This window comes from Callospermophilus lateralis, chromosome 9 (assembly GCF_048772815.1).
Source record: "Callospermophilus lateralis isolate mCalLat2 chromosome 9, mCalLat2.hap1, whole genome shotgun sequence".
In the NCBI taxonomy this organism is placed as follows: Eukaryota; Metazoa; Chordata; class Mammalia; order Rodentia; family Sciuridae; genus Callospermophilus; species Callospermophilus lateralis.
Genome location: NC_135313.1, coordinates 53,922,152 through 53,945,537, shown reverse-complemented (window position 1 = coordinate 53,945,537; position 23,386 = coordinate 53,922,152). Strand labels below are relative to the sequence as shown.

The 23,386-nt window shown below is 39.5% G+C and overlaps 1 protein-coding gene across 1 annotated transcript in view; it reads right to left on the bottom strand.

Moving 5' to 3' along the window:
• Positions 1 to 23,386, bottom strand: part of Pde11a (phosphodiesterase 11A) — a 390,557-nt gene that overhangs the window by 46,607 nt on the left and 320,564 nt on the right. Inside the window, exons 14-15 of the mRNA XM_076866019.2 lie at positions 16,762 to 16,852; positions 13,254 to 13,354 (exon numbers count right to left, since the gene is read on the bottom strand). Of these exons, the coding sequence (XP_076722134.2) occupies positions 13,254 to 13,354; positions 16,762 to 16,852 (192 nt within the window). The remainder of the gene's footprint in view (positions 1 to 13,253; positions 13,355 to 16,761; positions 16,853 to 23,386) is intronic.

Here is a 23,386-nt window from a genome sequence, read left to right as displayed (position 1 = left end):
CAAAATAAATCATCTTTAAAAAAAATGTTGAGGCTTCAAGAAAAAGTCACAATCATTTCTGAATGTATTTACAACAGAGGAGATTACAGGGCCATAAAACAGAAAACAATGTGGTACTGCATTTAGGATTATATGCTGCAAAGCCCTGGTGACACTTTGTGAAAGTCAAAGGAGGGATGCAAGGACAAATAAAAAACAGGAACAGTCTGGAATATTTTCTATCATTCAGCACAGAATTGAGCTTGTATGATGAACCAAGATAAGATAAACTCCCTGGTAGTAAATTTAAGACAAATATTTGTTTTCCAGGTTAGAAAATAACTATTTCACTACTTTAGTGCTTAAACACATAGGCTATGGGTTCAGAAAGTAACTGTGTTAGACAGTGGCTCAGTCACCCACATGTTGTGCAACTTTGGGAAGTTACTTAAACCCTCTGAGCCTCATTCCCTAATATCTGATATGGGGACTATATCTGCTAATTCATGGAGTTATGCAAGGATTAAATGAGATGACCCATGCAAAGTATTTAGCACCATGTCAGAAGGTTTTCAATGTTCAACACACAGGCAACTCCCACATGCCATGGATCTGGAGACATGCAGATAAGGAAAATACAAGGAATATCTTAAAATTGTGAAAATAGGGTGTCTTATTCCTATTTCCAAAAGTTCTTTAATCTAGTTATATGAGTTACATATCTTTTTTTTTCTAGTGAAAAAGGAAAAAAAAAAAGAGCTCATCACCATTTTAAGAATCACATCCCAAGTTTTCACCCTTTTTGCATTTCCCAAAGAGACAGCATTTAAAGGATCACCACGCTCCATGTTCCAAACCACATCCCACACAAAGTACCACCTGAAGAGCTGCTCCCAGTAAGGAAGCCCTCGCCCAGTAGGTATGAGCACCCTTTAGAAAGCGCTGGAAATACTGAGGTATAAAAGCCTGTTTAACCTTGTTAAACTGTGGAATTCCACGTAGTACTGATGTTTTAAGGAATAAGTATATTTTTGAAAATACCACCACAACATACCATTCATTTATGGTGGCAATCAGAATAGGATCTGAGAAACTTAGTGCTGACCCCTTGTTTTTGGAAGGACAAAGGACACAATTCTGAGAACCACCAGCTCCCCTGTGTCTGGCCTGGTGCACACATCACCAACTGACCCTCTCTGGCTCTCTGCTCATTGGTCAGACTGACTCGTCAACTTACCTGAAAGGGGTCAGGTCAGGAAGACAAGTGTGTAGTTAACTCACTTCTTCATCCAACACACAGACAGGTCTTGGACCTACCCCTTCAAGTGGATGCAGGCCCAGGACACACAAAAGCATGGAACAATGTCCAAGAGAACCCCGTGGTTGTCAGCAGAGATGGCAGGGTACAGTAACATGAAAAGATCAAACAACCCCCTCCTCTTTAGGTGGACGAGAGTGTGCGGACCTTTTTTTGTAAACTACCATTTTCTTCATTTGGCCCACTTCCTCCTTAATGACCATGATGTCTTTGTCACACCACCACTGGCTGTGAACTGAAATAGGAAGGGAGGCAGAGGAGTGGGAAGTGCCAGGCTTTGGGCTCACATTGACTTGGGCCTGATGCTGACTGTCAGATTCTGAGTAAGTAACTCTGCTGAATCTCAGTGTCTAGTTTTGTGGTAAGATTTTTACGCAAGTCCTCTGCTAAGTGTTCAGCACTGGTAGATAGTCAACACCCCACAGCCATGGTTAATATGAAAATATAGTAATACATAATATTGCTGCCAATAATAATATACACAAAATGGAAGAGTTTATTAGTCCTCCACTCTCACTGAATAGAAAGTAGTCTTTTTAAAATTTTTGTGAAGCAGAAAGTTGAGTTCAACAAATATTTACTGAACATATTCTCTATGCCAAGACTTTTCTAGGATTTATGGGCACAAGACATGGGTGGTACCTTTAAGGATCTTTGAGGTTGGCCAGGGCAATTGACAGGTAATTCCCTCTTCAGATGTGATGCTAATGATACTGGGACTAAAGTGAGGTGAGGGTACCATGGGCACAAAACTTAAATGGGTGCTCAAAGGCTCAGCAAATGAGATAAATAATGTTTTAATGCAGTATTCAAGAAATAAAAACCAAATACAAAATCCATGATGAACAAACTAACAAAATACTAAATAAAGACAAAATCTGAGCAGGGAGCCAGCCACGGAATGCACACCTATAATCCCAGCCACTCCGGAGGCTGAGGCAGGAGGATCACAAATTCAAAGCTAGCCTCAGCAACTTAGGTTTTTTTTTTTTCTCTTTTTTTAAAAAAATAAAACAAAACAAAAGACAGGATCTGACCTTTTACTCATACAATCCACATCACTTGCCTCACCCAAGTCCTGGGCTTGATGAAGCTAACATTTATAGGCTCCTTTCTATGCAGACTTCCTGGGTTCTGTCACTTACTACCCACATGACTGACCTTGAGATGGTCTCACTGGGCTTCAGTTTTCTTATTCATAGAGAGTAATAATGAGATCTATCTTGAATGGTTGGTGGGAGGACTAAATTAAATGTTTATATAAAACATGTGGCAGAGTGCTTGGCAAAAGTAGGTGCTCAGGAAGGACCATTACAGTTCTTAAGCTCAGAAGGGCTGGTACCTGGCCCCAGGTCTCACAGCTGATGAGCGGCAAGACTGGGGTACAAATGCAACCTGTTGAAATACCAGCTGCCCTGAACAGTTGAGAGAGGCCCAGGGTGTCCCAGGGGCACAGAGAAAGGCACTTAGCTTGGAGTGTCTGGAGGATCACCAAGGCTTTCTGGAAGTCATCATCCTTGTCATCCTATGCACCTGAGTGGCCACGTCAACCTACGAGTTATTCCAAGAAATCGCCAGAATGTAAGCTTCACAAGGGCAGGGGCCTGGCCCATTTTTGTTCACTCCTATAAATGCCGTGCCAGGAAAAGTTCCTGACATGTAGCAGGAGCTCAGTAAATATTTGTGAAATTGATGACAGAATGAAAATGATTATCTCAGAGAGCTAGCTATTCATTTTTTAGAATAATTCTTTAGCTACCGATTTTACTTAGATTCTAATTGTTCTAGGGGCTTCCTACATGCCATTTGGAGAGACTCAGGTTTGAAAACAATGCAAAAATCTTTTCAGGGAAAATCCTGTCAGATTCTTGCAGACAAGATTCTAGCTGGAACCATAGCAACTTGCATGAAATATGAACACAATTCCCATTCAATCTTTGACCTACCTTCTATTATTGCTACATCTGTAGGTAGTGTGTTCAACATATGGGTCATAACATCTTTGGTGCAAAGCAGGGTCATACTGCCTAGGTGATCAACTCATTACAGAAAACAAATTCCTTTTTTAAAAAAATCATATCTCTAACATGACAACTGAATAGCATCATAACAATTAGTTCCCCAGTGATGGAAATTTTTATAGCTAGAATTTCTGGTATGAAATTCTTAAACAAACTAAACTCATAATCAGTCATGGCTTTCCACATGACATTAACAAAACTGGATTCTATCACATCAGGAAAAAGGGGAACATTCATTACCCCTAGAGAATGGTAGGTAAAGAAGGGGAGGGAGAAATCACTTCATAAAACATAAAAATGTGGCATATTAATGTGGACTTTCCCTCCATTGCCAAAGTGTGGCTATTTCATGACAGGTCTGATTTAATGTGTCTTCCAAGGTTTGGCTATGACCTCAGAATATAAAGGGAGTATCCCTGCACACTATAATTTTATCAAATTAAACATGAACATACACATGTGTGTGTATATATTCACACATATACATACCAATGTGTATATCTCTATGTGAGTATGTACATGTATATGTATATATTAAATTGCTGATCATAGAATGAGTTCTGTGTTTGAGTTTTCATTATTTTTATGCACTGTGAATGCTGTATGAAGCTTTTGAGAAAAATCTGCTATAATTTTCTCATTTTATAGATGAGGAAACTCAAGGTGAAGTGATTCACCCAAGGTTCCAGGGCAGTTATTAGTAGACCAAGGTAGATTCCAGCTCTTTAGTTCTAGTCTCTGAGACAATCTCATTAATCTATGTGCAGTATCAATCTTTGGGGCTGGAAAGCCTTTCGTGTTTGAGCTTATGTTTAGTCATAGCTGCCAATCCTCATGAGATGTGATGGCATCATAGGCTGCTTTCTGAGGCAGAGCCAATCAAGACGGACACTAGACGGGTCTCTCCATCATTAACAAGGGAATCCTCCAGGAAGAGCTCAGATGGTCAGGTTGGTGGTTCCCAGCTGCAGGTGGTATATTTCTGACCTCCTCCTTGGTGATAAGCATTACAAAGCAACAACAGCGAATTCACTGTGCTTTTGGGAATGAGTCTGCCCATTCAATCGCTCTTTTTAGCATCTTTCTGTGTATGTTTGTATAGATAACACAGAGTCAAAAGCATGAACATATGTGAAACTGTTGGAAAAAAAACATTTTTTAGAAATGGGACTGTTAAAATGAATATTTGAAAATCCACAAAATTATATAATACTCCCCAGATTCACACTCCTCTGTCAAGAGGAACTATATCATTAACTTCTCAAGCAGATCATTGGGAACCTTGGTTTTCAAGGACAATGGCAAGCACCTAGGCTAGTGAAAAGCAACTTACTGGAAAATCTCATTTATAATCAGATATGTTTTTATTAGGCTTTTATCCGGCTCTGCTGACATATGTTCCACTCAGAAAAATAGCAGTCTTTAAGAAAGCTAAAATTACCCTCAAAAATAATTCTAAGGATTGGTTACCAGTCACCCATTACTACTTGAAAATCTTTCTGGTTTGTAATTTATCTGAAAAGCACCTTTTATTTGTAAAATGAGAAATCACAATTCCCGTGTATATTTTCATCAGGATTTTTGGGTGAATTTATATATCTATTCCTATTTGGATGTATATATATCTTTATATATTCATATAATTCCTTTGAATCTACAAAGAGGCCACAAATGTTAGGAAGGATTTACTGCTGAGGTGGCAAATCATCACTGTGATTCTCCTGCGATTTTGACTCCAGAATCTCTAGGCAGGGGCTGGAGGCCTGGGCATGTGTGGATGGGGAGGAGGATGTGTTTCCTTAGTGTCCTTAAAGCTTGTTCAACAGGCAAATCATATGTTGACCTCTAATTGCTAAATTCTGATTTTGGAAAGATTTCTGGGCTTTTGGCCCAAAAGCACTGGAGAGAGGAATAGGAGAGTAATATGCAGATGTTAACTCCAGCGATTATGACTCAAGAAACAAAAGTCATCTATTTAATTTTGAAATGAGTTTTCTCGTCTTTGACTGGAACTGATAACACAAAGACCAGCTAAAACCCTGAATGAAACGACCTGTTCGATGCTGTGCTTTTGTTGATAGTGACAAAATGCAGGAAATGAAAAAATGATAATTACTCTGTATGCTGAGAACAGAAGATTAGAAAAGAGCAGGGTCTAAGGGTCGGTTCAGTCAAATCATAATCAGCTGGCAAAGAAGCAGTTTAAGTTGTTGTTAGATGGAAAAAACTGCAGTTACTCTGACCGCAGCCCTTTACTGGATGTGTCATCACTACTTGCTAGCACTATTAAGTTAGCGCTCAGGAAAATATAGGTTGGTTTTATTGTTGATTGTGGGATTTGCATAGGTCATCTTTGTTGACCTCCCTGAAGGTAGGAACCATATCTCATCCTCTGTGCATTCCCAGCAGCTAGCACAGTGCCTGCAACAGGAGGATTCAAAAAGTTGGATGAATTCAGCTGTGATATCCCCTTGGTGGGAAGGCAGGGACAAGTGTACTTGAAGATGCTTTGAAGTGTGTCATGAATTACCAAATTGGATCTTCCATCAACCTACTGCCTGGTCTGTTCTAACATCAGCGTAGCTGTAGCTACTGAACTCATCAGGCTCTGTTCAAATATAAGGATGATTGGGAAAGACTAACAGGTTAAACTCCACTGGTCATCAACACCTTCCTAGGCTTTAATTTATCCTGTTTAGTATGGTGACCAGCTGAGTACAGTTGACCAAGGAAGTTGAAAGCATACAACATGGTGGGTTCTAAATAAATAATGTTTCAATGATGAATGAATGAATATTTCTGCATAGCTGTAGAAACATTTGTTGAATTCCCATTGTATTTTTAAATCAGTTGTCTCCATAGCAATCTAATTTTTAAAAGGATATTCAAACTATTACTCCAAACAACATAAAATATTTTATAGTACAATTTGGTTATCATCAGGTGCTTTGAGAAGCACTACTTACTGCATCCCCTTGAAAGACAAGAAACCATTAGGTTAGCAATGTTGCTGATGAATACTTGCAGAATGCAATTGGAAGTGGCAAATTTCAATTTGAAGATTAGTCTGATTAATTTAGGAAGTCAATCTGAAAAGCATTGAATACTTGCATGGGTTTATAAAATCTGAATTGCTTGATAATTCTCAATTTACATAGTAGTCTGAGTAATGTGGCATGGAGGTTGAATAGAGAGAATCTGAGGACTTTGGGCCAATACCCTTGGAAAGCCCAGGGATCCCTATCTATAAGACGGGAATAAGAATATCAACTTTGCGGCTGTTATGAGAATTCAATACCAAAATGTTAATATTTTGGGAATGTGTTTTGTCAGATAGTGTGTCAGGTTTGGGGACTGCAAGAATGAGCTAAAGAGTAAGGTGTCTTGATTCTGGGAGCTTCCATCTAACAGTGACACAAGGAGACATGTAATGCTTAGAACAGTGCTGGCCTGGAGCGTGCCTGATAGAGGAGAGATACAGTGTTATGCCAACACAAACTGTGGGAAATGGATGTTACTTTAACAACTTCAGTATTAACAACTTTAACAGTATTAAAACTAATGAATTGCCCATCTGTGATAATCTAACTTAGCTCAACTAAGAGACTCTAATTGCAGTCTCAGCCGCCCTCCCTGCCCCAGTCTCCTGAGCAACTGCGCTTTGCAGCTTCTATACTCACCCTGACTCTGGGTGCTGGACCTGTATTAGTGGAACTCTCATTCGCCTGACACTTAGCGCATTTGGAACCAGCCTCAGGTGTGTACATGCTCAAGTTACTGCTGCCACTGATGCCTGAGTATTTTCAGAACTGGCCTCAGTTTCCCCTTTAGTACTCTTAAACTAACAACTAAACAACTTCGGAGAGAATGGCAGAGTGAAAAAGCTTCTGGAGTCCAAATACTTGATTTGAATCCCAAATTTGCTTTTTAACCTGTGAGCAATTTACTTAAAAAAATATTTATTTATTTATTAGTTGTAGTTGGACACAATACCTTTATTTTATTTATTTATCTTATGTGGTGCTGAGGATCAAACCCAGTGCCTTGCGTGTGTTTGGTGAGCACTCTACCACTGAGCCACAACCCCAGCCTGTGAGCAATTTACTGAGTTGCTCCAAACTTTGGTTTCTCATGCATATCCTGAGGTAAATAATATTACCTAGTTTCTAGTTTCATAGACCTGCTTTCAATATTAACTGGGATGATGTGTAAGTTAGCATTCAGGAAAATATTGGTTATTTTTATTGTTAATTGTGGAATTTGCATAGGCCATCTTTGTTGACTTATATGCAGACATTTTTACAGGGCATCTGTGACATCTTTGAAGTTTTAACATTTGTGATTTTAGATCTATTTCTCTGCCACCCCCAGTGCCATCTTTTATGGTGCCTATTTTATTAAGTTTTCTGGCTGAATGACTTCTTTTTTATAAGGTACTTTAAATTATCAAAGCTCTTTCATCTAGGTAACGTCCTTTGACTGCCACAAGGACCCCAGCAGTGTGGCACGGGAGAAAGGCCTATCCTCCTGCTGCCGACAAGGAAACCAAGGCAAAAGCAGATGGAGTGGCTCTCCCAAAGTCACGTGAGGGTGTATCGAATTCCTGCTTGAGCTGGTAAAATTACTATTTAATTATCAGAGCCTTATTCATTGCAGGGACTCAGAAATAGGCACCAGGAAATCAATTTCAGAAAATCAGTCAGCAGTAACTGAGTTTTCAGTGAGTTGGAAAATCAGACTGAATAATTAACCGCCAGACATGGGCCATGAAACCTAGACATGCACATGGAGGGGTTTGTTTGTTTGTTTTTTATCTTGTGAATTCTGCTTTCATATGCCATTTGTACACAGAATCTCAAGGACACTCACAGCCATTTCAAATTAAGGTCATAAGTTTTTATGGTTGTTTAAAAAAAGTGATTCCACATTTCCATGTGTCTTACATTTTCCCCTTTAGAAGCATGGCAAATTCCTGCCCCTAGGAATGAGTCATAAACCCCTTCCCAAAAAGTGGGGATCTTCTCCCTGCCCCTTGTGGCCATTTCTAGAAGGACATTCTTCTTCCTGTAGGGAGATTCCTTTTTGGTTTTCTCAATTCTATCATGACTTTTGACACTAGGAAAGAACCCAATTATAATCAGACTTCCAGAACCAGTTGTAGGTGTTGCCTCACATCCTCTTGGCCTCTACCTTTCTCAGCCACTGCCACCCCAAACAACAGCACAGCTCCTGTGTGACCCCTGGCATTTTCCTGTCCTGGTCTGCTCTGATTCAATGTGTGGGACTGGGGATAGCTGCAGGAACACCCAGCCCTCGGGCACATGAAACCTGGAAGTGTGTGGGGGCAGCACCCCTCATGGCAAACTTTATCTGACAAAGATGGAGGCTGGTGGACAATTTTGAGATGTAGCATATGAGGCTTCTCTATTGTCCATGCCTGGCTGACCATGGTGATTGCCAACTAGTAGTACTGTTAGAATGGCTTCCTTCTTTCCCCATTTCACTGTCCCAGCCACCCAACTCTTTCTCTTGGTATTGTTTCCAAAACTAAACTAACTGCATGCAAGTCCTTGTTTCCAGCTGTGCTGGGCGAGAGAGCAACAGGAACCCAGATTGGTCTTTATTTTACTCTGATCCAAATTCATCTGGGACGGTCAACAGTGTCATATTGTTTCCCCAATTCAAATGACATCTATTCTTGATTCATCCATTCAAGAGGGCATATGGTAATAGTGAAGAAAGCACTAGAAGAGGAGCTTCTAGCTGGAACTGGGTTCCAGTTTTGCCAATAATTAGTTATGTGATTCAAGCTGCATGTATTTGGACCTTAGTGCATGATCTGCAAAATAAAAGAGATGACTTGACAACATTTCTAAGATCCCTTCCAGTTCCATGACTGCATATTATGAAATAAAAGCATCTGGGGGACAGTTCTCCTCAATAACCCCAGGGGTTGTTTTGGCTAAAAATATGGCAATACTCTGCTGCAACTTCAGACAGACAAGGGAATCAGTCCCCTGAAGGGCTAGATTAGAGAACTCGCAGCTATTCAGTACCTCCAAAAACAATAACGCTTACAGAAAAAGAGCAAGCCAGCTTCTTCAGGAGTCAGCAAACATTAGCTGAGGCTGCAGCATTAAGATAAGAAGAGAGTAATGAGAAAACGACTGGCAACCAACTTCCTTGACTGCACTCCCTGCGGTCACTGGGTGACTCGTCACATCCCTAACAGGTCTTGATAAATGGACTCCAGTGGGGAGATTTTTTTTTTTTTTTCCTCCTTTAAAAGTTACTTGGAGACTTAGCTTGGGAAAATTCTTCTACTTTGAGAAAAAAATAACACATACCCCGCAAGTGTCAGGGACAAGAAATAAAAGCATTAAAAAGATATAGGTTTTCCATAAATCCCAAATCAAAGAGTATCTATCCAGGAAAAGATGGAAGGTCATGATTGTTAAGTAAACCCAAGGGCCACAAAACATGTAAATAGGTATGAAAGCAACTGAAATTGTATTTCTCACCACGTATATGACATTTAAGACATTAAATCAGAATTATTATCTCAGAGGTGGTATTATCTCTGTTTTACACAGGAAGAAGAGGCTCAGAGAGGTAAACAATTTGTCTGATGATATGCAGCTAGTTAGCTACAGAGCTGGAATTTTTTTTGAAGTTTATATTTTATGTTATTAAAATAAATATTTACTAAGCTAATACATGCACATAGTTAACAAATCAAGCAGCACTAAAAGGCATATAAATAAAGTACTGTTTTTTTTTGTCCTTTGTATTTTTGATGCTTTAATTTGATTGTTTTTATTTTGGCTATCATGTTCTTAATTTCAAGAGCAATCTCCATGGTTGCTCCTATTATTATTTTTAAAAGCATCCCATTCTTGTTTCATAGATGCAATACCTTTGTTTTTCAAGGACATTAACAACAGTTTTTTTGTTTTCTTATATGTGCCCTGCTATCCCCTATTGTTTTTCTCTTAATTCCATTTTCCCCCTGTTTGTTTAGGCCTCTGTTTTCACATACCCGAGGCTTATAAAATATCATGTGACTCTTGGCTGTCTCTGTGAAAGTAATAATAAAGAATTAAAAGCTAAGTAGGAGTTGTCTCTATGTGTGTGTGGTGTGAGGGTGGGGGAGTGGGTAGAATTGCTAGAAAAAATACAGTAAGCCCAGTTAAATTTGTGTTTCAGATAAAAATTCATTTTTAATATAAGTATGTCTCAAATATTTCAATGAACAGTTATCCATTGTTTATCAGGAATTTAAATTTAACTGGACCTTCTGAGAACCAGGGATAGATCCCAGGAGCACTTTATGTAAGCCAAATCCCCAGCCCTTTTTAATATTTACTTAGAAATAGGGTCTCGCTGAGTTGCTTAGGGCTTTGCTAAGTTGCCGAGGCTGGCTTTGAACTTGCAGTCCTCCTGCCTCAGCCTCCCAAGCTGCTGGGATTACAGGCATGCACCACTGCACCTGGCTGGCTCTGAGTTTTCAATATGTACTGCTTCCATCTTACTGAGCTCCCTCTTTTGAGTCCTGTGTCCTATTCCCACCCTATACTTCTCTTGGGTCCAGGGTCCTTTTACTCTCTGTAGAATGGACCTCTGGCTCTCTGGGTAAGGAAAGGGGACTAACATGGCCATGTTGGTGGAGGACATGATGGGCTCTGAGTATTCCATAAACTAGCTTGCTGGCCCTCTGCTTGCCTTTAGCTTAGAGTTCACATCCACCTTCCTGCTTTCTATTTCCTCTCTACTAGGTCACCTACTGTGGCAGTTGGTAGGCCTTTCATTTTCCACAAATGCATTGGCATCTTCTGTCACTTGCTGTGTGCCATTTATCTTTCAGATTTATGCCTTTTTAATATTAAATTTGTTGTCATTTTGGTAGACTTTTAGGAGGGAAAAGACATAGATGCTTGGGCTCAATCCATCAGATTTTACTTAGAAGATCAGAGTGAGATTTAAATTCGTGCCAATATAACTCCAAAGCTTTTACTACCCCCACAATACCATGTAGTAATCTGTTCAGCAGAATCCAACAATAAACACTGTGGCAAGACTGCTAATTGTCTACCCCAATATCCCTCCTTCCTTCCTTCTTCAGTATTAGAACTCCTGGTTTTTAGCTGGGCATATTGTTTCCCAGAATAGGCTTCCTTTCCCAACCTTCCCTGAAGCAAGATATGGCAAAGTAACTCAATTTTGACCAGTGAAATATAAGTTGAAGGGTGATGTGACAGTTTTCAGAACACTCTCCTAGGTAGCTTGCATTATCCTTTTGTTCCTTTCTTCTTTGTCCCTCCCTTCTTCCTGGTGGCTGGAATGTGGACATTATGGCTGGACCTTGAGTAACTATCTGACAGAGAGGTGAAGACCATGTGTTGAAGGTGACAGTACAGAAGAGTGGGAGGAGACCAGGTCCCTGAGGACTCCACATACCTCCTCTACCACCTCCAGAGCGCTGATTTACTAACTTCTTTTATGTGACAGAGAAGTAAGTCACTGCTATTTAGTTTCTCACCATTGAAACTAATCTTAAATGATGCAATGCCAAAGTGCAGGAAGATTTAAAAGGGACTAACACAGGACTTCCTAGAAAGGTAGATGAGATGAACTTAGGGATAGGCAGTTCAGCCAGATGGGGAAGTGGAGGGAGAGGATTCCATGTGGAATGACCTGTAGACCACTCTGCTGTAAGTTGACACATCATGTCGAGGAGAAGTGGAAGATGAGAATGAAGGAAGATTGGGACCAGATAATGGAAGGCCTTGGAAGTTGAACCAAATTTACAACTTTCTTAGAAGGTAAGAGAGACACTGGAGGTTTTTTGAGATGGAAGTTAAAAATATAGGCCTGCAATGTGAGGGGGTAGAGCAGAGCATTTCAGAATCTTCTTCATCAGGGAGTAACCTTTGCCAAGATAACACAGAGTGAGGCCAATGGAGAAAAAAAATGGGTTCAAGAAGGCACATGTAGAAAAAAGGGGAAGGGCAAGTTATATGGGATCTGGAAAAGAAGAGAGAACCATTTGGATGTTGAGGGAAGCAAAGGAAGTAGAATTGACAAGGAAAAGTCCATAAATCTTCAGATATCTAACAAAGCCAGAAAATATCAGGGTCTTGATGATTACTGAGAACACAATTTTGGTAGAATGTGGAGGTGAACTCTGCTCTCTTCTCTCATAATATGAATGGATACTAAGAAAATAGAGGAACTAACATGCTCTGTTTATCTAAAAAAAAAAGTAGTGAAATAAACACAAGTTGAAAAGCAATTAAAGATCTTCATGGATTCAAGTGAAGTAACTTGATAAGGGGGAGAAGTTATTTGGTCTTTAACATAGGAGAGGACTGTATATATCAGAGGAGGGAGACATTTCCAGGTTGCTAAAACAGGTGGTACCTGAAGGAGCACTGGGAAAGGGAGGGATGGAATTTTCTGCTCAGAGAGAGACCTGAACTGTAGAAAAGGGGGAGAGCCCTCTTCTGAAAAAGACAAATGGAGAAACCCAGTGTGAAGTTCATATTTCTAGCCAATTTTTCATCAACAAATAGTTTTCATCATCATTATCAGTGCCATTATAGATCCATCATAATAGTTTAAAATAGCGGTTTTAGACAGTATCTAAAATAAAAGTGACCATCATTTAGTTTCAGAGTCAAGTTCCAAACAAGGTTCATAAAACAGAAAAAAAAAAAAAAGATATAAATCTTGCCATTGTATCCCAAATCTCTTGGCTTATATACACACACCCTAATGAACTTCAAGAGGAAAGAACAACATTAAAAAATTTAGCCTTTTTACATATTGATATAAGTGCTAAAATAACAGGCAACCCCCAATCTGGACCTGAAAATTAATTATAAGAAGGAACTTTAGATACACATTTGTCAAATAGATCAAATGCCAATACCTACTCAAAGTACAGCGTGAGGTCTGTTGCTAATATTGACTGCTTCAAAAGCTGCATAAGGTCACTATATTCCTGGGAGGACAAATTAGCAAAGATGTTGTGACCCTGTAATGAGAGAGTAAAAAGTCACAAAAGACATCATTAACCTGTGGTTGTTGATTACATATTTTTCCTATATTAAGAGGAAAAAATGAAAAAAAATCATTTTTAAAAAGCTTAATAAAATTTCATACAAATATAGATTCCTTGGCAAATACAGCAAAGCCAGAAAGTGAATCATATTTGAGGAGTTCTACTGTGGGGCCTTTATCATGTGTTTAGTGTCAAAGGGAAAACTCTGAAAATGTTTGAACTCCTCCTATGAATGTTTGTGCCAACAACTCCACCCAACTGCCTGTTTCCTACGGAATTACATTGTTGAGAAGTTGGCAAAAAATTGGGAATCTTTTTGACCCTTCAATGAATACTAGTTTCACTACTAAAGTTTAAACTGGCATTCTGGAGATATTGACTGGGGCAATAAGTGGCTTGAAGGAAGATAAAAAGCCATTAGACAATGGGAACATTGGGCAACATCTGGAGACATTTTTTAATGGTCACAGCAGGATGGGGGTGTTACTTGTATTTAATGGGAGAGGCTAGGGATGCGGCTAAACATCCTATAATGCACAGGAGACTCCCCACAACACAGACCAACCTGGCCCAACCTATCAATGCTGCTGAAGTTGAGGGACCCTGCATTCAACTGTTAGGGCACGCTTTGATGAAGGGTGTAGTAGATTAAACTTGTACAGTGAATAGTTACTGAATAGCTAGGATATATAAGCCATTGTTCTTAGAACAGTGGGACCATAAAGATGACTTTACCCAAGAAAATTTGTGATTGCAGCTTTATCTCCACACCTTTGAAAACCATTCTTGTCTTCATTAAAATTTGCTTTTCTGTAATGTAATCAATGATTCACTTAATTTGCTTTAAAAGTTAGGACTTGCCGAGTGCAGTGGCACATGCCTGTAATCCCAGTGGGTTGGGAGGCTGAGGCAGTAGTATCAAGAGTTTAAAGCAGCCTCAGCAAAAGCAAGGCATTAAGCAACTCAGTGAGATGCTGTCTCTAAATAAAATACAAAATGGGGCCGTGGGATGTGGCTCAGTTGTTGAATGCCCCGAATTCAATTCTTGGTACAAAAAAAAAAAAGTTAGGACTTTTCATTTTTCAGGTTTTCTCAGCATGGAATATGAATTTGTAAGCCTGTGACCTGGAAAACAGACCAATTTTAACCTAGTGTTGAGAACCAAGAAATGGTAGAGAAGGAAAGGGGCAATGACTGCCTATCATCTGTTCTTCAATGAGAAGAAAATTAATTCTTTCAGGAAACCAGAATATTAATTAGTAAATCATCTCTTACCAGGCACTAGATGATAATCTGCTTCCCTGAGTTAATTTATCTCATTGGGTGAACCCTACACTTCTTAAAGACTAGAGTATATTGGTTCCATCTGGGACCAGGTCCAATATTAATAATAATTTCCAAATGAACTCTTTCAGACCCTTAATTTAGCCATTAAGAAGACAAGTAACTAAAGGAATGCTACACCATAATTCTGCCCAGGTTTTTCTCCAGGAGAATTGCCCTATGGGCTAATCACAAGTGGGTATTCGGGGCCTGCGGAAAAAATGGACAGAAGCTATAGAAAAATAGACACCCGGATTGAGCCACACAGCCTCCAGTGAAAGAAAAACAGCCTTGAGCAGCAAGAGTTGGGAAACGTTAACATTCAGACAAGGGGAAAACTGCTCTGAACTTGAGGATCCTGGTTATTTGTAAGGGTGTACATTTAACTGCTTTTAAAGAACTTAAGTAACTAATATGATTTCCAGAGAACAGAGTGACAAAGCTAACCAGATCAGCTTTCATTAAAAAAGAAAAATCCATTAATTTGCATCAGTGCATAGTTTATATGCAAATTTGCCTTGCACAGTGCCTCAAGGTTTGGTCCCTGAAGTGGAGTTGAATTTTCCTGAAACACCGCTTCTACCCTTTGTTTAGGGAGGCAGTGAGAGTGGAGCTGATGGAAAGAAAATTCCTCAAGCCACCCCGCATTGTCTGTGCTTGTGCATCATTTGGAAAATGGGCAATAAAGTTGCCTGCATTTCTGCCATTCTAATGGGCAGGACAGAAGGGGACATGGCAGTGCCAGGGCAGTCAGTGCTGCACAAAGCAGATGCTCAGTACAAGGCTTCATTACTATCCATTGCTGTTACTCATTAGAACCCAGAGTGAAGGACGATCAATGTGTTATGTCTGTATGAACGAAGATTCCAAGCGACTGGGAAACTTACATCTGTTTTTAATCCTTGTTATTAGGAAGGTGGGGCTTTTTTGGGGTCAGAGGTATAAATACACCACGTTTGCCAGTAAAGAAAAGTCTGAGCTCAAGTGCCTCCTTTCCCACTTTCCTCTTCTAGACCACTCGGCTAAAATGTAGCTTTCATAGGAAAATTCCACAGTTGCCAGCATGCTGGCTAACTGAGAGCCTAACCTTGGGTATTTCATTCCCAACTGAAAATACATCGCCCCCAGCAGGCTGGCCCTGCCCCAGCCTGTATTCACGTTCCGGAGCGTTGACTCTCCTTTATGAGGTCGAAGGCTTTCGTGATATTGCAAAAGACAAGCTTTCTCAAAATAGTCTGGAAGAAAAAAAAAACCTCCATATTTAATGATGCTATTCCAGCGAAGCAGGGCCTTAATGATGATAATAATAATAATTAATGGCACAGCTAGAGAACTGACAAATAATGGGGAACAGATGATCCCTTCTTGGCCTAAAAAAAAAAAAAAAAGTCTGTACGCCTGCAGAAAATTAAACAGATCCTTTCCTAGCAATTTAAAACTAAGATGCCTCAGTCAGAGTCAGTTCACTAACTGTCTCTGTTTTTCTCCATGGAAAGCTAAAAGTATAAAATTCCAACTACTTCTGACTTCTGCATTGCCACAGGAAGCAAAATAAGGCATATGGCATCAGCCCTGGGTCTTATTTTTAGTTGTAGTTCTCACTTTCAAACTGGTCCCACCAGCAATTTTAAATTCTTTTATCTTTTATAGGTTTCTTGATTGTGCTATTAAAATGTAACTTTCTCACCCTGTTTTTGTTTCACCGTCTTTTAAAATGGCTTGGGGTTTTCACAAAATGGGAATGGGAGGACACTTAGTACTTGGATCCAGTCACTCACTGTGCTTCTAGGTTCCTTAAGCAAGGCAAGATCAAGCTCTGGTGACGGCAAGTGAGTCTGCAGAGCCCCCTAATCAATAAGGAAACCCAAATGAATCAGTGCAAGAAGAATTTGAACAAGGTTCTCAGTCAGGCATCTGAAAGACCCCAAAAAACCACAAAGGCCTGATAGTTTGACTTACATGTGCTTCTCTTTTTCTACGTGTGGAACTACAAAGAAAGAGAATTAGGAACAGCATATCTGGTCCTCTGTTGAGGGGAGAAGTGGAGCAGGTCGTACCTCACTTTGAAGGATCATCACAGCGTGGTTAAAATGGTGATGCTCTAAGGTAGCAGAAGTTCCATAGAGTTGGGCCAGCGCAGAGCCGCTCCTGAAAGAGGACCGAAGACTGAGTGAGCAAGGCCCTTCAACTTGACCCTCCCTACACCAGCTCTTTGTATGGAACTGCTTTTCCTATGTGTGACAAAGAACTGTAAGCAGATACTTTCTTGGGTAACTGTGTATCTTATCATCTCTTAAGTAGACTGTTCAATAACTTTCTGTGTCAGGCTGGATGCTGCAGATATGTGACTAATAAGGTACAGTCTCTGCCTCTAAGAAATTTACAGATGAACAAGAGAGATGAAACATGATCATAAGAAAAAAAATATTGCACAAAACAATAATACAAATACCAAAATGTTCCAGGTCCACTCTAAGTGCTATGGTGGTGGGAGGCAGGATTTCTGGCTCTGAGATCAGTGTAGTCTTCCTTAATTAAAACTTGTGTTCTGAGGGTCAGAGGACCTCTCTTACACCAAGAGTATTTGACTTTCCATAGGAAAAGACCTTGTGAATATTCTGCAGAGTTTGCTTTATACATTATATGTACGATGTTAAAGACCTTCTGTTATGGTTTCCCAGCCACCAATCACACTGAGATAGCTCTGTAGAATTCTGCAAAGTTTCCTGGATTTGGAGTAAAATTTTAGCTCTTCCTGCAATTGGTAGAGTAATATCATTTGGACAGTGACTTGGCCTCTTTACGGCTCAGTTCCTTTGTCTCCAAAATTATGATAGTACCATCTACCTCACCTGTAACTTAAAAAACTATAATAAAATATTTAAAAGTGCCTATCACAGTGTCTGGTAAGGAGTAGATTATAGTCTATATTGATTTTAATCAAGAGTTAAAATAGGTATGAATATTTCCATCTTAAATCAAAATTATACTTGAAGGGATTGCTTTATCTGTAAATTTTGTTTATGTAGAACAACCGATCCCTGAATAATGTTAAATTCAATAAAGTGTTCATTTAAAGAGTTAGGATATCTTAGGAGATGAGAGAGAGGCCCAGAGAATCCTCCAGTTCAAAGGGAAATCAGGGATCCTGAAGATCCATCTAGGTCCCTGTGTACCTTTCTTGCCTTTTATTGCAGGGGCTTGGACATTGAAAGGAAAATTTGTCCTTAACTTGGAAAATACTGTAGATTGACAGCTCACAGGTTGTTCTGTTAGTGAGAGGAGAAAAGTCCTGTATCTAAGCACAAAGTGAAGGATTTCAGTCTCATGCTTCAGTCCCACCTTCAGTGTGAGGCAGTCTAAGACCTCAGTTAGTTTCTGGGGTACAGAGGACCTGTGATCCTTGGAAAGATCAGAGCTTACCATTATGTTAGGAGAAATAGCAAGGCTTGTTAGAGTTAGTAAGAATTATGATGAAGAGGGCTAGCAAGAAAGGCATGAGATTTTAATCAGATATATGTTATTTCTTTAAAATTGCTTTAATCTATATCATCTAATAAGTAAAAATTCATTAGGTCAATCTTAAATGAATTAAGATTTAATGTTAGTTACTAACTAATCTTACATAGAGTTGATTTCTATGAAAACAATGCTTCTAAGGTAACAGCTAGCTAGTATCAGTTCTAGATTTGGATCCAAGTTTTTAAGCTTCTTCTCATTGCCTAATGAGAATGATAATTATAATAGACATTTCTGGTTTTTGATACTCTATTTTAACAAGATGGTTGTCACCAATGAAAGAAGATTTCAAAATTTAATTCAAAATTCTACTAGTGTAACTGCTAACCACAAGCTCAGATTCCTGTGGTTTGAGACTCTCAATCAGCCATGCTCAGATACACCCCACTTACTGAGTGATCAGTGAATCTTCATGACAGAGTCTTGATGAGAGGTAGACTCAAGATACAAAATATTATCTTTTTCTTTATTCATGTTGATTGAGCAGATTCCATACAAGTTAAATTAGTTAGATGGTGACAATTCTCTTCAATTTTTTTTCTCAAGATGAATAAGGAGTGTTATCTCCTTTAACCAAGGGACATCTTATAACAAGCAAACTGAAGCTCCCTATGACACAATTCTCTCCCCCACCAAGTCCAAGTGGCTCCTGAACTGCTGTGCTTCATTCAAGGGCCCTTAGGGTATTTGTGCAAAAACAGCTATGTGACTATCCATGGTTTGAGCATCTTCCTCATCAGATTCCCTTTGTTCCTTTCAGTAATTCCATCTTACATTCTGCCTGCCTTCACACAATTTTGACTCAATTATAGAAGATAGGTAGATTTTGCAACTGGACCATATTAATGCATGAATGTGCAGGAAGACATTGTGATGCATGCATCCATTCATCCATCTATCATTCATTCAATTCAGCCAACAAGCACTGATGACTATTATTATGCCAGGCCCCAGGCTGGAATAGGAAGATACATGACTCATGGCTCTTATCTTCAGGAAGCTCGCAGTACATTATAATTATGCTGGGGGCTTTCTCTGACCAGTCTTGCATTAAAAATGCTCACCTTTCTGCAGCAAGGTGCCATGTTAGCATCCACAGGATGGAGTTTGGTACTAACTCTACTTTCAGTTTTCTATAGTAAAATGAGCTAAGCAAGACTATTTTCATATGTATCTCTTATTTACACTATTAGATTCTGTCCCTGTGGGAATTTCTGAGACTTTCAAACCTGTCAGTGCCTCATTCTCTGGCCAGGCCCTACTGAGAATGCTGCTTACACCTATCATTACATACTGTGTACTTCTTGGGACCACCAGGAGTGAAATCCAGAGTCATAATCCTTGACTCAAGTGGTAGAAAGTAAGCCTGTCTGTTAGGATGAGCTTATTGAAATGTGTTCCATAGAATACTAGTTTCTCTGGAATGTTAAGTGGCATAAAGGGCAGAAATAAAACAAGGATCCATGATCAAATAAGTTTGGGAAATGCTTGCTTTAAAAATTTAAACTGTTTTTATATTGTGGGATTTCTCAGATGCCTCAATGTGTAAAAATACACTATTGTAATCATGCAGAAGGGGGATATTATCCACTCTTAATTGAGCCATTTTTAAAAGAGGCCACTTGTTTCATGTAATATTTTTGTGTAAAGGCATATCTCCACTTCTTCAGGTAAAACATGAAAATGAAACCTAAATCAATCACATATGGAATAAATTGATTTTGACATCATATCTCATGTTAGTTGCCTGTAGCCGTGAAAATTTGATTAGATATATGTGGAGTGTGAGGGAGGAGAGAAAGCACAGAACATTGATACATGTGAGTATCCATGATGTGCTATCGATTAGGTCATCCTAAATACTCAAGTTTTTCATTTTTGGACAGGCAGAACACCAAGGAAAATTTAAAAAAGAAAAGTCAAAATAAAAATTCTCTTTCTACAGGCACCAGGAAATTGAAATGGACCTTCATAACTTCCCTAGATATTCGCATTCTCTGAAAAAAGACTTAATGGCAGCATGCAGCCATGGCTTACAGGAAAGTTTAAAAAGGAAAACTATGAAAAGTAATTAGGAAATTGAGAGTTGTTGGGAGGTGGTGAGGAATGGGATTAGGCTGTCATGGCAGATTAATGTGCCCCAGTATTTCACTTCTGGGACCTGGCCGAAAGCGACAAGATGGGTTTTCATTCCCAAGAAATGAGTATAAGAGATTATGCTAGAAATGAATAGAAGAAGTCTCCTAGGAGAATATACTACAAAGCTGCTCGGTACTGATATTTAATCATCGGGGGCTGCTGTAATAGAGAGGGGGATGAGTGGGGAACGCTGTCCCTGGAGAAAACAGGGAGAGGTGTGAACAGAGCAATTTCAAGGCCCCGTGGTACTGCTGCCCTCTTTACCTATTGATCATTCACAGCACGCACTCTAATGCTTAAAAATTAAGAATAAAATATGAAAATGCAGAGGTTCACTTATCAGAAAGGCTAAGAGTATAAATCAAATCGTACTCTAACTAAAGTCACACTTTTATTGTAGAGGCATTTTGCATTTTATATAGTAATTTGTCCCTTGCTAAATGTCTCCTGTTTCTTTATAGCCTTATATATGAAAAAAGGTAGCATATGCTTTGCTACATAATAATTGGTGCATTTAAATTCCATTTCCAAATCACTTGAAAGGCTGAAATTACACTGTGAACCCTTGAAGAGAAGGGACTGTCTACTATCTGTCCTTATTTTTCCCACAATGCCTAGCACAGGGCCTTGAACACAGAAACTCAATTATGGTGGAAAAGAAAAGGAGAAAAGGACGTAGGTTTCTTCCTAAGAATCTTCTAAGCAATGGTATACTTTCTGAATGAATCCTATCCTAGTCAATATAAAGTTAGTTTTCACCATGATGTAAATAGTCTTTTTCAGCATTCTTTATCAAAGGAAGTCTTAACTGAGGTTAGGTGATACTGGCATTAAGTGTCTTAAGTTCAAAAGTGACTCCATTAGGTAGGTGCAGAGCTGATGGACATCCCATGAGCTGATAAATTGTGTTCAAGGTTAATTATCCTGAGACGCACATCATACCATACTGGAGCAAACAGATTTGATCATGTGACATTAGGATGCAAAAAAAAAAAAAAAAAAAAAAAAAGGAAGAATTGAAATCTAGTATCAATGACAATACTGTCTAATGTGTTGTAGAAGTTGTTGAGTCTTATACCAATGACCTGACGTCAGCTTCATTCTTTTTTTCCTTCTCTATCTCTATCTCTATCATTATCTCTCTAGACTGGCCTTCTTTTCTTCAACCACTTGGGATGTGGTCATCATAGCTTTCCCAATATGATAACCTCAGCTCCCAAGTCTGTATGAACCTGCAGCTTGCATCCCTCAATATCATGGTAATCCAACTCCCAAATCCTGGGAGTTAAAATCTGATTGGTCTAGCTTTGATTAGGTGTGTACTCTTGGTCTAAACAGCTGACGGATCAAGCTACCTCTTTTTGTGTGAGGCACAGGCCCTCTGACCTGGGAGGGGGCATTATTATCTGAGTACAACTATTATGCACTTCGCTATTAAAAGAACTCACAGGTGCTTACTCTTGGTTTACAGACTTGATTCTAACATATTTAGCTCTTCTTTATGCAGTAAGTGGTAGAATGGTAGGGTAATGGAGAGAAGGTGAAAGGGGAAGATACACTGATGATGATACCATTGTCAGTGGGGGAGAGAGGAATCCTTAAAAAAAGTGAAATGCAGAAACAAGAACTCAAATAAAGAACTGTCCGAGACTCTATAATGAAAGCCTGTATGGTTCACACTTCAGTGGTATCCATGTTTTTAGTGTAACATCAAACCTATGTGTATGAAACTATGTTTTATAGTAATCCATAAAAGGTTATATGTATTTAAGAAATCAGGAAATTCTATTGAAAAGACATATAAAATAAGATAAAATTCATTCATGCATTTATCATTCACACATTTAGCAAGCATTTACTGTGTGCATATTATGTTCCTGACACTGTTTAGTTGGTACTAAAGAAGAAGGGGATTTGCACTTATAAATCAACAATTAAAATGGAGCAAGATGCACACTTTTGAAAAGGCTTAGTGAGGCCATTATGAAGGCATAAAAAATTGACAAAGGGAGGCCGCATCAGGGAGCCCCAGGAGTGATGCAGTCAGAAGAGTTTTGGGGAAAGAAGAGGAAGGTCATTCCACACAGAGAAAATCTCACATTGAGCATAGGAGAAATGTGAATTAGCAGGAACCCACTGAGAACCTATAATCCTTGAATCTGGTACATAGATGCCTAGGTGGGGTGGACTAGGGTGAGTGGGTACTAGGTCAGAGAAATGAGCAAGATCCTGATTTGGGCATTAAGGTGCTAAACTAAGGATTCAAACATTGTCCTCAAAGTCACAGGAAGCCCATGGATGACTTTCAAGCAGAGGAAGAGCCTGATCAGCTTTGTGAATCGATGAGGATTGTATTCTGGAGTGCCTGGAGATTACAGGAGAATTGGGCTCTTGTTTTCAGCAATCATGAAAGAGGCAAAGAGGTAGTTACAGTAGTTACAGAGGCAGTGCATGTTGAGGAGGGGTACCAAGAAGGGAGTCTGGGTGACTCACAGATTTCTGGTGGGGTCCATCACAGCGATAGAGGAGAAAGAGACATGCATGAAGAGGAAGATTGGGAATGAGAAGACTCTGGGACTCTGGGACTTTTCCCACTCACTTTTCCAAAAGTGCCTGGACATAAGCTGGGAATTATGGTTCAAAGAAACAATTTGGGGTTCATCAGTAGATGGGTGGAGGCCCCACATGGGTGAGAAAGAGCAGGAGAGGGACAGGGAACAATATCAGCAGTGAAGGCCAGGCAGGGACAGAGGGCTTGAAGCAAAGGAGAAGGAAGGCCATAAAAGAAGATTAAAATCTTTGTGATAAAAAGAAAGAGCCCCTGAACAGAAGGAATGGCAAAACATGTCTCATGGCAAGAGCCAAGAATGGACCACAATAAAAGGGTCTAGAAGCTTTGGAGAAAAGGTGACATTACTGATGGTAGTTACAGATAGAACTGGAACGAGAAGGGCAGGGTTTGGAGGGGAGTGAAGACAACAAACCCAGAAAACCCTCCAAGAAACTTGAGTGGGAAGGAAAGAA